The sequence below is a fragment of the Acipenser ruthenus genome, chromosome 21 (assembly GCF_902713425.1).
Source record: "Acipenser ruthenus chromosome 21, fAciRut3.2 maternal haplotype, whole genome shotgun sequence".
Classification (NCBI taxonomy): Eukaryota; Metazoa; Chordata; class Actinopteri; order Acipenseriformes; family Acipenseridae; genus Acipenser; species Acipenser ruthenus.
Window position 1 is genome coordinate 15938013 of NC_081209.1, and position 16746 is coordinate 15954758.

The 16746-nt window shown below is 44.6% G+C and overlaps 1 protein-coding gene across 1 annotated transcript in view; it reads right to left on the reverse strand.

Annotated features, from left to right (window-relative positions):
• Positions 1-444: 444 nt before the first annotated feature.
• Positions 445-16746, reverse strand: part of LOC117428406 (protein mono-ADP-ribosyltransferase PARP6-like) — a 48767-nt gene continuing 32465 nt past the window's right edge. The window contains exons 20-24 of the mRNA XM_058994866.1: positions 15150-15219; positions 11230-11309; positions 10845-10908; positions 5274-5358; positions 445-4717 (exon numbers count right to left, since the gene is read on the reverse strand). Coding sequence (XP_058850849.1) covers positions 4615-4717; positions 5274-5358; positions 10845-10908; positions 11230-11309; positions 15150-15219 — 402 coding nt within the window. The 3' untranslated portion in view covers positions 445-4614. The remainder of the gene's footprint in view (positions 4718-5273; positions 5359-10844; positions 10909-11229; positions 11310-15149; positions 15220-16746) is intronic.

Consider the following 16746-nt stretch of genomic DNA (forward strand, 5'->3'; position numbering starts at 1 on the left):
GCACACAGCCTCACAGTTATACACCACTTCCTCCTAGTGGAGTGTTCTGAGATTACCTTCTGGGAAGAAGCTTACTGGTTGAGAGAGTAGTGGGCTCGTGCAAAATTATCAGATTGATACCTGGTCCACTGAATTGAGATAGATGAGATGCCCTCATTGTATACTGGATTTATTGTTCTGATCCAATACCTACAATCAAACTTGATTAAGAGAATCGCAGATGTTTAGAGTATGAAGTCAATATTTAAAAGGTATTTTTCATCCAAAACAAAAAAAGTCAAACACTGTGGCGCCCATAGATGGTTTTCCGTAACGCTGACAGTAAGCATCACAAATGCTTTGAGAGACGTGAGCAGTACAAGTAGATATATAGAAACGTTAAAAAAATTCATCAATCCTACACATACTAGAAACAATGCAAGAATTCAGAACTGACCAGTTAGGTAAAATTGTGCAAAATTCTTTATTTTTCTTTCATTCACACTCACCACAGACAACGACTAAAGAAGTTGATTATAAATACATAAATACTGTACAGGTCACCATCGGACGAAATCATTCACAGTCCAAGCTCACAACATCGAGACAGGCTGGGGAGGAGGGGGCCAGGCTGTTTGGGAACAGCCAGGAGAAACCAGTCCAGTCCTCCAGACCTATCCCTGGGGAGTCCTGTAACTGAGTGCCTATGAAGGTGCAGCTCCGGTAAGCAGAGGAGGGAATGTAGTAGTGCTGCATTATTACACTGCCCTTGATGACAGCCCTACTTAATTTAAAGCATCTTCAAGTTCAAAATAGACTGTTTTGCACTAAACGTGTCTGCTTCAAAAAACAGCTGTTTATGGAAAGGTGAAGCCAATTTGTCCCGCGGCACACATTACAAGGCTTAAGTGGATGTAGTCCTGAGTTTTAGAACCGCTGTCAATAACGTATATTACGTAAATGATCAGGATGTTCAGTACATTGTTCCTCCCTGACAGCTGCATCAACAACTCATGTAGTAAACGTACAGACTCAGATTTGACTTACTAATGCTGCGATGAGCATATTAACCAGGGACCTAACTGTTCAAACTCATGCAGTAAATGTACAGACTCAGGTGTGACTTCTTAATGCTGCAATGAGAAGTGTTATCAGTTCATTCTGAGCAGATTAGCCAGGGACCTAACTGTTCAAACTCATGGCACCTGGTCATTTCAACAATATACCTCAACAAGGATGTTCTGAAAGCCAGGACTGGGTGCAGGGCTAGCATGACACTGACTCACTTCCTTCCTGTGTTACCGGTAATAGGTCCCCACAGGACCCTCTCAATGTCTATGTTGCTATTGATAGGAACCAAGGTTTTTAAGAGCTGTTTAGCACAGGCAGAACTGAATGCTGTTCTGACTGCACTTCCTTGTCAGTGCAGAGGAGAACATTTCTTTTCAATTCTCGTGATCGGTTTGAAGACACACTGGAACTCAGGTAGAGGACTGACAATACCCTCTCCTCCTCCTTGAAAAGAGTTGTGTTTGTATTTACATACAGGAGAACAAATACAGGAATATATTCAGCATCTCCACTGGAAATGTAGGCATCATTGAACAGGATGCATGCTGGAGGGCTGTTAGGGATATTTTATTTAAGAGTTATCAGGTTAGTAGGTTCTTGCTTGGTTTGGGAATGCAAAAGTGCAACAGAATGTATTTAACATTTGCACCTTCTTTAACTTCAAAATACAGGTTGAAAAAGTGCCATACTGTAGTGCTGCACTGTAGCTATATTGCCAATCTCTTTAAATATGACAGGAATTTGAAATAAATGGCCTATTCCGGTCGTTAGAAACTGTCCTGTGGCTGCCATTAGCGCTCCTGGATTTTAGTTCTGGGACGAACATGAGTTTAATGGAATAATCAAACTTTCTTTAATTCTCCATTAGCTGGAAATTGAAAGTATAAATCTCTCAGGAGTAAAGTACCCAATTAAATGACCCGTTAATGAAATAAGAGAAACATCATGTGTTTCCATTGCATGATATCTTTTTAATACAAACATTTATAAATTCTGGAATAAGAATACACACAAGGTGATTTTTGCCATTTCAAGCAGTGTTTGTTTGAATATTTTAAAATGTGTCCCAGCACTGCTGTATTTATTGGAGTAATACTTTAGACATGTCTGCTTGTAGCCGTCACTAACCAGAATATGGTTTCCAAGCAGGCAATAAAAAAAAAAAACTCAATGCACCACCCAAAGAAAAAACTACTCAGATCGATTGCAAACATCAGTAAAAAAAATGTTTTTACTTTCTTTCCAGTTACTACAATAATCTTTGTGATTGGGGTGTCATTTGAATCAGTCAGGAGATGACAGTTGTCTTTAATGATCTAAACAGAAGCAGATCTCAACACTGCTGCCATAAAACTTGCGAACCTGCCCCACTGAAGACATCTTTCCAGAATATTGTATTTTGTAATGTTAATTGAGGGGAAACCCCAGCTGGATTACTATAAGTGAAAGGGATATGCAGACCCTGCTGTCTGAAACAGATCCAAGGTTAGTGAAAAGTAGCGCTTCACACTGCCAGTCCTCCAGCTTCTGAATGAACAAACCTGCCTCCTGAAACAGGCCTGTAATCGACAGGGCACAACGCCAGCTAGGGAACACTGCGGCACACACTAGAAAGACGCCAGCTAGGGAACACATAGTGGCACGCAGTAGAAACTCATCATGGTGACAAACCTGAAAAAATCCAGTCGTTTAGAAATGGCACAGAGGATTCAAGCAAGTCCTTATATAATATAGTGTTCCCAAGTAGCTGTTTTCTGGAAGGCATTGCAAGCAACCTGCCCCTAAGTTGCTGTTCATGTTGTTCTACTTTCACCTGGTGCGAGACCCTGGGGAACAGCAGGGTTTGGGCTCTCTGTCACCTCTCTTAGTCTGTGGCTGCAGGATAGAGAGCGGGTCTTTGTGCTGTGATCACAATGCTGAGCCTGGGGGAGTGGAGCTGATGACAATGCTGAGCCCGGGGAAGTGGAGCTGATCACAATGCTGAGCCCAGGGGCGTGGAGCTGATCACAATGCTGAGCTGGGCTGGGAGTGGAGCTGATCACAATGCTGAACCCGAGGGAGTGGAGCTGATCACAATGCTGAGCTGGGCTGGGAGTGGAGCTGATCACAATGCTGAGCCTGGGGGAGTGGAGCTGATCACAATGCTGAGCTGGGCTGGGAGTGGAGCTGATCACATTGAGAGCTGGGCTGGGAGTGGAGCTGATCACAATGCTGACCCAGGGGGAGTGGAGCTGATCACAATGCTCACCCCGGGGGAGTGGAGCTCATCACAATGCTGAGCCTGGGGGAGTGGAGCTGATCACAATGCTGAGCTGGGCTGGGAGTGGAGCTGATCACATTGAGAGCTGGGCTGGGAGTGGAGCTGATTACAATGCTGACCCTGGGGGAGTGGAGCTGATCACAATGCTCACCCCGGGGGAGTGGAGCTCATCACAATGCTGAGCCTGGGGGAGTGGAGCTGATCACATTGCTGAGCTGGGCTGGGAGTGAAGCTGATCACATTGAGAGCTGGGCTGGGAGGGGAGCTGATCACAATGCTGAGCCCAGGGGAGTGGAGCTGATCACAATGCTGAGCCCGGGGGAGTGGAGCTGATCACAATGCTGAGCCCGGGGGAGTGGAGCTGATCACAGTGCTGAGCCCGGGGGAGTGGAGCTGATCACAATGCTGAGCTGGGCTGGGGTGGAGCTGATCACAATGCTGAGCTGGGCTGGGGTGGAGCTGATCACAATGCTGAGCCCGGGGGAGTGGAGCTGATCACAATGCTGAGCTGGGCTGGGGTGGAGCTGATCACAATGCTGAGCCCGGGGGAGTGGAGCTGATCACAATGCTGAGCTGGGCTGGGAGTGGAGCTGATCACAATGCTGAGCCCAGGGGAGTGGAGCTGATCACAATGCTGAGCCCAGGGGAGTGGAGCTGATCACAATGCTGAGCCCAGGGGCGTGGAGCTGATCACAGTGCTGAGCTGGGCTGGGAGTGGAGCTGATCACAATGCTGAGCCTGGGGGAGTGGAGCTGATCACAGTGCTGAGCTGGGCTGGGAGTGGAGCTGATCACAATGCTGACCCCGGGGGAGTGGAGCTGATCACAATGCTGAGCTGGGCTGGGAGTGGAGCTGATCACAATGCTGACCCTGGGGGAGTGGAGCTGATCACAATGCTGAGCCCAGGGGAGTGGAGCTGATCACAATGCTGAGCCCAGGGGAGTGGAGCTGATCACAATGCTGAGCCCAGGGGCGTGGAGCTGATCACAATGCTGAGCTGGGCTGGGAGTGGAGCTGATCACAATGCTGAGCCCAGGGGAGTGGAGCTGATCACAATGCTGAGCCCGGGGGAGTGGAGCTGATCACAATGCTGACCCCGGGGGAGTGGGGCTGATCACAATGCTGAGCCCAGGGGAGTGCAGCTGATCACAATGCTGAGCCCGGGGGAGTGGAGCTGATCACAATGCTGAGCCCGGGGGAGTGGAGCTGATCACAATGCTGAGCCTGGGGAAGTGGACCTGGTCATGTTCTTGTTTCCTCTGTGCAGTAGCTGCCCTCTCCCTGCCTCATCCCCTGCCCCTCCCTCAGCTGGAGTAGACATGAGTCCCGATCACACGCATGATCTCCTTCTGGATTTTAGGCTCCTGAGTATTGATATTGGCATCTCCCACTTGGCCATCTTCATATCTGCAGTATAGGGAACAAGCAAAATAACAACTCTGTCCTAATCCAGCAAATAGAATCTAGAACTAAAACACTCACTCATAAAACGCATTGTCTGCTTACCCTAAACCTTCATTAAAAAAATGAATCATAATAAGTGAGAAACAGAAAGCTGGAAGTTTTTAAGTTAAAAGAAAAAAAAATTGTTGAGTTTTTTTTTCAGCTGTTAAATACTGTGCTAGACCTACGGTAACACCCTCATCCTCATGTTACTAACCAGTTGCTTTCGGAAGACCATGATTACTACCCGATTCCAAACTGAGTGAAAAAGCAACGGGATTCAAAAGAACACTGTACCAACTATTTAAACAAAATCATCTTTGTTTTCAATTGAGGACTTCAAAACCCATCTTGTTTTTTTCCAATGCAGCCAGGTTAAAACCAGGTTGTCTTACCAAGTTTACCAAAGGGAAATATTTTTATCTTGTTAAATCTGCCATTTTAAAATATTGTAGGGGTTTGTCTTACCAGGATTTGTATCCAGCCCAATATATGTTCTAAATCCAGGCTTCTTACTTACACAAAGAAGAATCTTGTACAGACATGGTCTGACACGGGGCACACCCAAATATTCCCGTGCTTCTGCAGGTCTTTTGACGTTATGACTGCGAAAACAACAAAGAGAAGCACACTGCATCATTAGTCTGGGGGTAATTTTCAAAACATCTTCAGAAGACAACTCCCAGGAGCAGCTTTAAAAGACAGCAGGATTCGTGCCGGAGGCAGGTTAGTACTGCACCCCCCGCTGCAGCTTGTCACCAATCTCGCGAACCACAGTAAGGGGGAATGCAGGAGCCAGGAAAGAAAGCTTCATATGAATACATACAAGCCCCCAGCCTCCTCCTGTCTGTGCTGTGCGTATGTAATAATACTCATTACTTTGGACTGGGCTGGTTCTCAAATGACTAATTCATTTGTCATGCAAGTGGTATCCCTGACATGGTATATATCTCCCTGTTGGCTCACTGATAGAAGTACTGGGTGGGCAGGTGCTCTCCAAGAGAAATTATGGATGATTCCAGAGGAACAATGTGAAAAGTGATGACCCTCTATGGGCTATTCTAGAGAACTAAATGATCGACGGCATAATAACGGACCTTGTGAGAAGACTGTGGTGCTAATGACAGATAAGAAAATATTTGATGCCTTGGTTATATCTCTTTCATGTAAAATGCTAAGGTTTGGATTAAGCGATAGTGCCCATCGATGAAGGCTCTACCTCATGGTAGTTGACCAAGTCGAGGGCGTGAACGAAAGTCAAGGTCAGCTACCACAAGGTAGAGCCTTCATAAATCGCTATTAGAAAACCTATTTTTTGGAAAAAAAAACACACTTTAAAACCTAGATTTATAATCTAGGTTAAATAAATTTGGACCAATTGTGTCTCTGTTAGTATTTACCGTGCAATAGATATGCTACACTTTCAATAGCTACACTTTCAATACAAAAAATCAAAATGAAAAAGCCGGCACTTGCATAGATTGGTTTTGTGTTTGATTTACAGTTGATGCTGTGACACTCTAGCAGGAGGTCAAAGGACGAGTTTGTAGTGTCTCTATGGGGTTTGCAGTGTTTCTATGGTTTGTAGTGTCTCTATGGGGTTTGTAGAGTTTCTATGGTTTGTTGTGTCTCTATGGGGTTTGTAGAGTCTCTATGGTTTGTCGTGTCTCTATGAGGTTTGTAGTGTCTCTATGGGGTTTGTAATGTCTCTATGAGGTTTGTAGTGTCTCTATGGTTTGTTGTGTCTCTATGAGGTTTGTAGTGTCTCTATGGTTTGTAGTGTCTCTATGAGGTTTGTAGTATCTCTTTGGGGTTTTTAGTGTCTCTATGGGGTTTGTAGTGTCTCTATGGTTTGTAGTGTCTCTATGGGGTTTGTAGTGTCTCTGTGGGGTTTGTAGTGTCTCTATGGTTTGTAGTGTCTCTATGGGGTTTGTAGTGTCTCTTTGAGGTTTGTAGTGTCTCTATGAGGTTTGTAGTGTCTCTATGGTTTGTAGTGTCTCTATGAGGTTTGTAGTATCTCTTTGGGGTTTGTAGTGTCTCTATGGGGTTTGTAGTGTCTCTATGGTTTGTCATGTCTCTATGGGGTTTGTAGTGTCTCTGTGGGGTTTGTAGTGTCTCTATGGTTTGTAGTGTCTCTATGGGGTTTGTAGTGTCTCTATGGTTTGTCATGTCTCTATGGGGTTTGTAGTGTCTCTATGAGGTTTTGTATGTCTTTATGGGGTTTGTAGTGTCTCTATGGGGTTTGTAGTGTCTCTATGGTTTGTAGTGTTTCTATGGTTTGTAGTGTTTCTATGGTTTGTAGTGTCTCTTTGGGGTTTGTAGTGTTTCTATGGGGTTTGTAGTGTATCTATCAGGTCTGTAGTGTCGCTATGGGATCTGTAGTGTCTCTATGGTATAGTATTTTCTTCTCGTTTTTTGATTCCTTGGTTCTTGAGAAATCAAAAAATCCTCAACACTGTCAGAATATCAAAGTAGGGACAACAGACAATGCCAAACCAACATAAGCCTGAAAGTGGCAGTGTCACAAAGACGGCCGGAGTGGGTGGCGTCAGACCAGAAGCAGGAAATAAACAGACAGAGACTTGTGGTTTGGTGAAGCTGAGCGAATGCTTTCGCTCAGCATTTAATAAACAGAAGAGAAAATAAAAGGTTTGAACAGACACAGGACACGGCACTATACACCAAAATAAAAAGACAAACAAAACGAACTAAACAGTGCACAGACAGACGAACAAAACACGGTGAGCAGATTTAACTATTATTACTCTTATTCTTTTTACCTCCGTCTCCAATCCCTCCACTCACCGAACACCCAACCCTGACTGAATGAAACGTGCATCTATATATACTGTGTAAACGATTGCACCACTCTCGGGTTCGTTGCCCCTTTAAAAATAGACCCAACACGACAGAAATTGATTTTTAAGCGCTGGTGCGCTATGTTTAATAAACAAAAAATAAACAAAATACAAAACAAACACCTAGCTCTGTACGAGCACTAACTAACACACAGGAACTCCCTGACTAACACGGGACAGCTGCGCTGTTTCCCCGTCCTCACAAAACACACTGGTTTGAAACAGCACTTTACCTCACGACTGCCAGGAAGCAGAGCACCCCTTTCTGCCTCCTTCTCAGCAGCTTCGAGCCGACTGCCTGCTCTCCTTTTAAACCCCACACCTGGGTCTAATTCCCCAATAACGCCCAGGTGCGGATGATCATTAATAAACAATGAAACAATTAAATTTAAACAATAAACCAAAAAGTGCATTCTCACATGTTTCTTTTGCAGGGAGGTTTTAACCCTCTCCCTGCTGTCTCACAACCCGCTATCTTACAACTGTTGTGCTGGGATTCAATTACTAATTAATTATTCACTTGAATCCCAGCACGTGAATTAATTCTGTGCAACCCCGTGCTCACATATTACTTTTAACCAGCACGTGAAGTGATTTGTGCCCTCCTCGTGCCTAAATACAACTTGGGTCCTAGGGCTGTGGAAGCCCCGACTTCCCTCTATTCGGGCTGTGGACGCACCGACTCCTCCCTTTTGGGCTGTGGACGCACCGACTCCTCCCTTTTGGGCTGTGGACGCACCGACTCCCCCCTCTTGGGCTGTGGACGTTCGGGCTCCCCCCACTCAGGCGTAGGACGTTCGGGCTCCTCCCACTCAGGCGTAGGAAGTTCGGGTTCCTCCCGCTCGGGCTGTGGATGCTCTGGCTCCTCCCGCTCGGGCTGTGGACGCTCTGGCTCCTCCCGGTTGGGCTGTGGAGGCAAAACCAGCAGGCATTCTTCCTCTGCTGGTGGAGACGGGGACAGCAGGCATTCTTCCTCTGCTGCTGTTCCACTTATAACTGCCTCCAGGTAGCTGAGGACCAACTCCACACCTTCCTCCCAGGTGCTTAGAGTGTGTTCCCTTGCATACGCCTCCCATCGCTCGCTGTCCATCAACCGCAGGAACCGGACGGCTACTGGTATAGACTGGGCCTCCAGCCCAGCATTTTCCAGGATCCAGTCCTGCACTTTGATGGCGTCTTCTGCCATTTTCCTTTTTATTTATTTATTTATTTATTTTTAAATCCAAATATGCGGTTCCTGCTCTGGCCTGAGTCCTGGAGGCGCTGTAGATCCCACGCAGGACACCACATGTCACAAAGACGGCCGGAGTGGGTAGCGTCAGACCAGAAGCAGGAAATAAACAGACAGAGACTTGTGGTTTGGTGAAGCTGAGCGAATGCTTTCGCTCAGCATTTAATAAACAGAACAGAAAATAAAAGGTTTGAACAGACACAGGACACGGCACTATACGCCAAAATAAAAAGACAAACAAAACGAACTAAACAGTGCACAGACAGACGAACAAAACACGGTGAGCAGATTTAACTATTATTACTCTTATTCTTTTTACCTCCGTCTCCAATCCCGTTCTCCACTCACCGAACACCCAACCCTGACTGAATGAAACGTGCATCTATATATACTGTTGTGCTGGGATTCAATTACTAATTAATTATTCACTTGAATCCCAGCACGTGAATTAATTCTGTGCAACCCCGTGCTCACATATTACTTTTAACCAGCACGTGAAGTGATTTGTGCCCTCCTCGTGCCTAAATACAAATCTACACTTTTTAAATACACGTGAAACACAGACCCGTTTATATCCCGTGTACCAATGACTATACACCAACATTTACACACGCACGCAACATACAACACATAATATGCACACAGGGGCGGGTCACATTGCCACAGGCAGCCACTATTATTACAGTAAGATATAGTACCTCCCAACCATTCAAAACAATACATCATAAAAGGGTATACAACTATTAGGCATTTATATAATTTAAAATGCACCATGCTAATGTGGTGGTGACTGTGAACAGATATGAACAAGGATTCAAATAAGCATCCGCAAATCCACAAGCGGCCCAGAATTGAAAAATGTGGACTTCATAACATAGATGATGAGCGCCAATGCGGACCATGGAGCGTTGAAGGTAAGTAAACAATCCCACAATCACACTCCGGGGCCTGGGCTGGACGATGCAGACTGATGTCACATCTCATTCCAGGATTGTGCTCGACTGCAGGATTATTTATAGCACTGACTGACATCGCAATTTTAATAACCACCCATTCAACAAAGTCATTTCCAGCTCATTACCCATATTCACAATTTTCCAGACGGCCATGTAATCCCATAAATAACAGTCTCTGAGTGGCGCGATATGAGGCACTTAATTTTGATTGCTCTCTCTGTTAAAGGTTGGTTAAAAGAGACGTTTTAATCACTCTACGACTTGAAGAGAAATGCAGTATTGACATTCTGTACTGCACACTGCAATCCATAGAAATATAAAGCTGTTCATGTGTAGCTAGAGGGAATGGCGGAGATATGAGATTTCAATAACCTTGTTCAATAACTTCTCTCCATTCTTCTAAACACCGGATTTCAATACCACCACTATTAAGATACCGGGCAGCAGTGTGGAGTAGTGGTTAGGGCTCTGGACTCTTGACCGGAGGGTCGTGGGTTCAATCCCTGGTGTGGACACTGCTGCTGTACCCTTGAGCAAGGTACTTTACCTAGATTGCTCCAGTAAAAACCCAACTGTATAAATGGGTAATTGTATGTACAAATAATGTGGTATCTTGTAACAATTGTAAGTTGCCCTGGATAAGGGCGTCAGCTAAGAAATAAATAATAATAATAATAATACCAGTAATTACAATAGGGCTGTACCAAGATTATGAGAATCAAACATCAAATGCATGTGCTATTTTATTAATAAAAATGCAGGGATTGGAAATTTGCTCTCCAGAATATCTCGTAAACTGAGACATCAATCATTTATGCCATCTTAGATATGGAAGCATCTACCAACCAAGCAACTGCTATTAGTTGTCAACCAAAGTCAGTGCGATCTGTTTAGTGATCTTAACAGCAGCAGATTTAAATGTGTATGATTATTCCCCATCTTACTAACATCAAACAATACAGTGGATACGCGTTACTGCAGGTTCACAAGTGTTCTGTTGGTAGACTGCAAGTGTTATGATGAATAGAATGTGAAGCAGCTCTTACCTTCACAAAGCGCTATGCAGTTCAAATTGCGGCTCTGCAGGAATCTGGACTGGATCGGGCGACTCTGAAAAACAGAAATGAGACACCTGACTGGGAATTCTGGGGCAGGACGGCACTGAAAGCACAAACAAGGAAGAGAAGGCTGGAGACTAGAGCTGAGGGGCTGGGAGGGAGGCAGTGTGGTCTAGTGGTTACAGCTGAGGGCCTGGGAGGGAGGCAGTGTGGTCTAGCGGTTAGAGCTGAGGGACTGGGAGGGAGGCAGTGTGGTCTACTGGTTAGAGCTGAGGGACTGGGAGGGAGGCAGTGTGGTCTAGTGGTTAGAGCTGACGGAAATAGTGGTGGTATTTCCACTACTGCCGTAGCTCCCTGTACCCTTACACTGTACCTGTGGGATGGTGTTCATCCTGTTGTAGCGCTGAACCAGTTCGTCTTTCGAAGGCATGCGGTGCTGCCCCTTCCCCATCCCTATCAAAGAACAAAACAACAACAACAGCTTGTCAGCAGAGCTCCTCTAGAGCAGCCCCCTACACACTCCCCTGCGCTCCTCTAGAGCAGCCCCCTACACACTCCCCTGCGCTCCTCTAGAGCAGCCCCCTACACACTCCACTCCGGCACAATCCACAAACCAAGCAGAGGCATACCTTGAAATGTGCACTATGATCCTGTTTGTAAACACTATGCTGTCCAGATTGTGGACCACATTTAGCTCTGTTCTCCAGTATTGTTACTGAACTAGCAAGAAACAACAGAGGTGCATGTAGTGCAGTTCAGTTCACTTTTTAAGGGATTTTTGTTTTCCTCCTATAGGGCTAGGGGACACAGGCCTCTACTGTCATTCAGCACTGGGGTTCTACTCAGGTCACAAGTGAAAGGAGCTGGTGGTCTCAACTTAGTCCCCCCAGAGTACTGAGGTGTGCTTGCAGCTTGCAAAGAGATTGGGGGGGGGGGGGTTCACATGTACAAAAACAAACAAATACGGAAAAAAAGGGACAGCCATATAAAGAGGTTAAACAAGACACAATTGGGGCAAACTTGGACACCCATTTTAATGTCAGTGGAGAAATACTTCCAATAAAGTTTCAAGAGCCACTAAGTTTGTGTTTAGCAATGAAACAGTTGTGTGCTGCTTCTTTTGTGACCTGTCTCTTCTATGAGATATCCTGTCCCTTCTATGAGATATCCTGTCCCTTCTATGAGATATCATCCCTTCTATGAGATATCCTGTCCCTTCTTTGAGATATCATCCCTTCTATGAGATATCCTGTCCCTTCTTTGAGATATCACATTGCATAATCTGTTGATTGCCTAAACTCTTGTTTTGGGAGTAAAATGAAGAACAAATGTCTCTCCATTCTGTTGACAATAATTGGGGTACCACTGCACTGTGAGATCGCTTGCTCATTAAAGTTATTTACATGCATGTAAGATGTTGATTAGTAATTCAGGATACCAAGATATTTAGTGAACAAGCAAGGGGTGTAAGTAGTGGGGTTAAATGTGAACAAATTCCCCATTATTCTGAAACATTGATATGGTCCTATACGAAGGTAGTGTGTGCGTGTGTGCATGTGTGTGTGTGTGTGTGTGTGTGTGTGTGTGTGTGCGTTGTGTGTGTGTGTATGTAGGAAATCTGAATCTTCACATGTGCAATTCTCTGTATTGAAATTTAACATTGAAATTTAACATGTGATTTAGACAGCACGACAGAGACATCTGGTGGCCATAGAGGTACTCTGCAAACAATTACATCAGTCCGGGAGACAGACAGACATACTCCACGCTGGCATGAGCAATTTCTCTCAGTTCTTCCATGGGTGGGACAAAAAATAGCAAACACCAGTAACATGTACAACACACTTTTATGAAAATAGGCAGTCCCTCACATGACTGATTCATTTACTATAATGCATGAACACAACAAACACAAGCTGCAACATGACTGATTCATTTACTATAGTGCATAACCACAATAAACACAAACTGCAACATGACTGATTCATTTACTATAGTGCATGAACACAATAAACACAAACTGCAACATGACTGATTCATTTACTATAGTGCATGAACACAAGAAACACAAACTGCAACATGACTGATTCATTTACTATAGTGCATAAACACAATAAACACAAACTCTGTGCAGGCCAGGACAAGCAGGACAAGACAGGAGAGTGAAGAAAGTTTGATAGAGAGCACACAGTAGGTGCGCTATTGGAAAGTGATTTTATTGTCATCTTGGTTTGTCCCATGGTTATACAATACTCGACCATGCTTGCACTGAAACGGTTTGGATTCCATATCACAAAACAATCTGCTTGAGAGAGGCACAGGACTGAACAGCTGTTCAGAGTCACCATGTACTGTATATGAGTTAACCATGCACATCAATGCACATCACACCAACATAAGAGTCCTTCATCAGCTAAAATGCCATGGAGTCTAATGAGTTTTTTGTTTTTTAAGAACTGATAAAGCCAAGTGGGGCTTCATGGTAGAATGTTCATCCCAAGAGGTTCCGTGCAGAGTTTGAAAATCAGCTTGTGTTCTTTTTGCTTTCTGGTTGTGTGTATTCCACAGCATTTGTAAATTCCACAGACAGTGACATCACCAATAGAATGTCCAACAGTATTAAAATGTATAGCTACAGATGACCAGGTGGATATGATCTTAATGCTTCTGAGGTGTTCTACAAAGCAATCTGCTAAACGTCCTTTAGGATCACCAATATATAGCAAGTTGCACTTTTTGCAGACAATACAATCCACAATCCCATTGTTAGTGCAAGTCAATTGTTCATTGATGGTGATAGAAGATTTAGGACCATGAATTTCCAAGTTTGTGTTTGTGTGTTTAAAGGTTGCACAACGAGATGTTTCTTAGACATCAATGTATGTGCTGTCGACAATTCCTGTATTACTACCAGCGTCTGTTACAAAGAAACATACTCCCATTCAAATCTCCAATACAACTCCTCGAATCTCCAATACAACTCCTGTTCGAATCTCCAATACGACTCCCATTCACATCTCCAATACAACTCCCATTCGAATCTCCAGTACAACTCCCATTCGAATCTCCAATACAACTCCCGTTCGAATCTCCAATACGACTCCCGTTCACATCTCCAATACAACTCCCATTCGAATCTCCAGTACAACTCCTCACACCTTAAAACCAGTTGAGATTCCATTGCTTATTCACAACTATTGTGCCTCAGACGCATCTGCAGTGAAGAGGATGATTTCAAAACAAAAGCAGATGAAATGTGCAAGTTTAAGAGCTGTAGATACACAGACCACATCATCAATACAGCCAAGACCCGGATATTTATATTAAACAGGAGCGAAGCCCTATATCAAAGAAAGCAAGATGCAAATCATCATATACCTCTTCTACTAACAGATCCTCCTACAAATAATTCAATACGTCATTGAAAAGAGCTTTACAGTTTTGAAGAGGGTCCATCTACGGCAGCCATTTTTAAAGAACCTCCATTAATATCACATAGGAGAGTAAAAGCATTAGAGACTATTTGGTCCACAGCTCTATCCCTTCTGAAAGCAATACTTCAAAAGGCACTTTTCCTTGCAACAGATCTTGTTGTGCAACCTGTAAACACAAACTTGGAAATTCATGATCCTAAATCTTCTATCACCATTAATGAACAGTTGACTTGCACTACCAAGGGGATTGTGGATTGTATCATCTGCAAAAAGTGCAACTTGCTATATATTGGAGAGAATAAAAGACATTTGGCAGATCACTCAGAAAGATTAAGATCAAATCCACCTGGTCACCTGTAGCTATATATTTTAATACTGTTGGATAGTCTATTGATGATGCCACTGTCCGTGGAATTTACAAATGCTATGGAACACCCAAAACCAGAAAGCAGAAAGAACACAAGCTTTTTCAAACTCTGCACTTCGGAACCTTTTGGGAGGAATATTCTACCATGAAGCCCCACTTGGCTTTATTTGAAATTAGTTCTTTAAAACAAACAACTCATTGGACTCTCGTTGTAGCTGATGAAGGACTCTCATGTCCGAAACCTAAATACGTTTGAATTCATGTTGTACTTTGTCCACATTTACTATTACTTTAAAGTTTTTGTTTATAAGGACTGAACAGCTGCTCAAAGTAACCATACATATTAGTTAACCATGCACAGCAATGCATATCAGATCAACCATATATATATATATATAGTATATATACTGTATGTATATATGGTTGATGTGATATGCAAACACAATCCCATCTGGCTTCATGGTTTGGTAAGTTAGTAAAGTGTATTCCTACCTGAGTATCCAAATGATATACTGGAGATGGGGCTGAGATAGATGCCCTTCCCGTACGCTGCCCCGTGCAGCTTGCATTGAAAAGACATGGTGACAATCACAATTACACTCACAGTGAGAGAGGCAAGGGCAAGGAGTGTGTGTGTGAGTGAGTGTGTGAGCGTGCTGTAGAAAAACATCCCGGCTTGTCTCTCTTCAGCTCTATTGTAATGATCTGAACACAGGCAGCTCCCAACACCAGACACAGGGAGGATATTACTTTACAATTTAAACACAGCATCAAAGTGCTAATGTAGAATTGATCCTAAATGTTCAGCTATTGTCAAAGATATGCAAGTATAGAGGTCAGCTGTACTGTTTCCACCGCAGGAGGTGTGCAGTGCAAGGGTATTTATTCCAGATTTATTCAAAGTCTTTTCTGTATACACATGGATGTTGCACGCATGTAGTCTCATCCACTTTAATGTTGCATCATAAAAAAGTAACAGCATGCTAATGGAGGGCTTCTCATGATGGCTTTTCTGCTTGGTTAAAAACATTTGAAATATTTAAAAGTTTAAACGAGAAATGAAATAGAATCTGCGAGTGTCTGTGCAGCAGAGTGACAGCACTGTGAATTCTACCCCGAGTCGTGTCAGTGCAGCACAGTGACAGCACTGTGAATTCTACCCCGAGTCGTGTCAGTGCAGCGCAGTGACAGCACTGTGAATTCTACCCCCTGAGTCGTGTCAGTGCAGCACAGTGATAGCACTGTGAATTCTACCCCCTGAGTGTGTCTGTGCAGCAGAGTGACAGCACTGTGAATTCTACCCCCTGAGTCGTGTCAGTGCAGCGCAGTGACAGCACTGTGAATTCCACCCCCTGAGTCGTGTCAGTGCAGCGCAGTGACAGCACTGTGAATTCTACCCCCTGAGTCGTGCCAGTGCAGCGCAGTGACAGCACTGTGAATTCTACCCCCTGAGTCGTGTCTGTGCAGCAGAGTGACAGCACTGTGAATTCTACCCCGAGTGTGTCTGTGCAGCAGAGTGACAGCACTGTGAATTCTACCCCCTGAGTCGTGTCAGTGCAGCACAGTGACAGCACTGTGAATTCTACCCCCTGAGTCGTGTCAGTGCAGCGCAGTGACAGCACTGTGAATTCTACCCCCTGAGTCGTGTCAGTGCAGCACAGTGATAGCACTGTGAATTCTACCCCCTGAGTGTGTCTGTGCAGCAGAGTGACAGCACTGTGAATTCTACCCCCTGAGTCGTGTCAGTGCAGCGCAGTGACAGCACTGTGAATTCCACCCCCTGAGTCGTGTCAGTGCAGCGCAGTGACAGCACTGTGAATTCTACCCCCTGAGTCGTGTCAGTGCAGCGCAGTGACAGCACTGTGAATTCTACCCCCTGAGTCGTGTCAGTGCAGCACAGTGACAGCACTGTGAATTCTACCCCCTGAGTGTGTCTGTGCAGCAGAGTGACAGCACTGTGAATTCTACCCCCTGAGTCGTGTCAGTGCAGCGCAGTGACAGTACTGTGAATTCTACCCCCTGAGTCGTGTCAGTGCAGCGCAGTGACAGCACTGTGAATTCTACCCCCTGAGTCGTGTCAGTGCAGCGC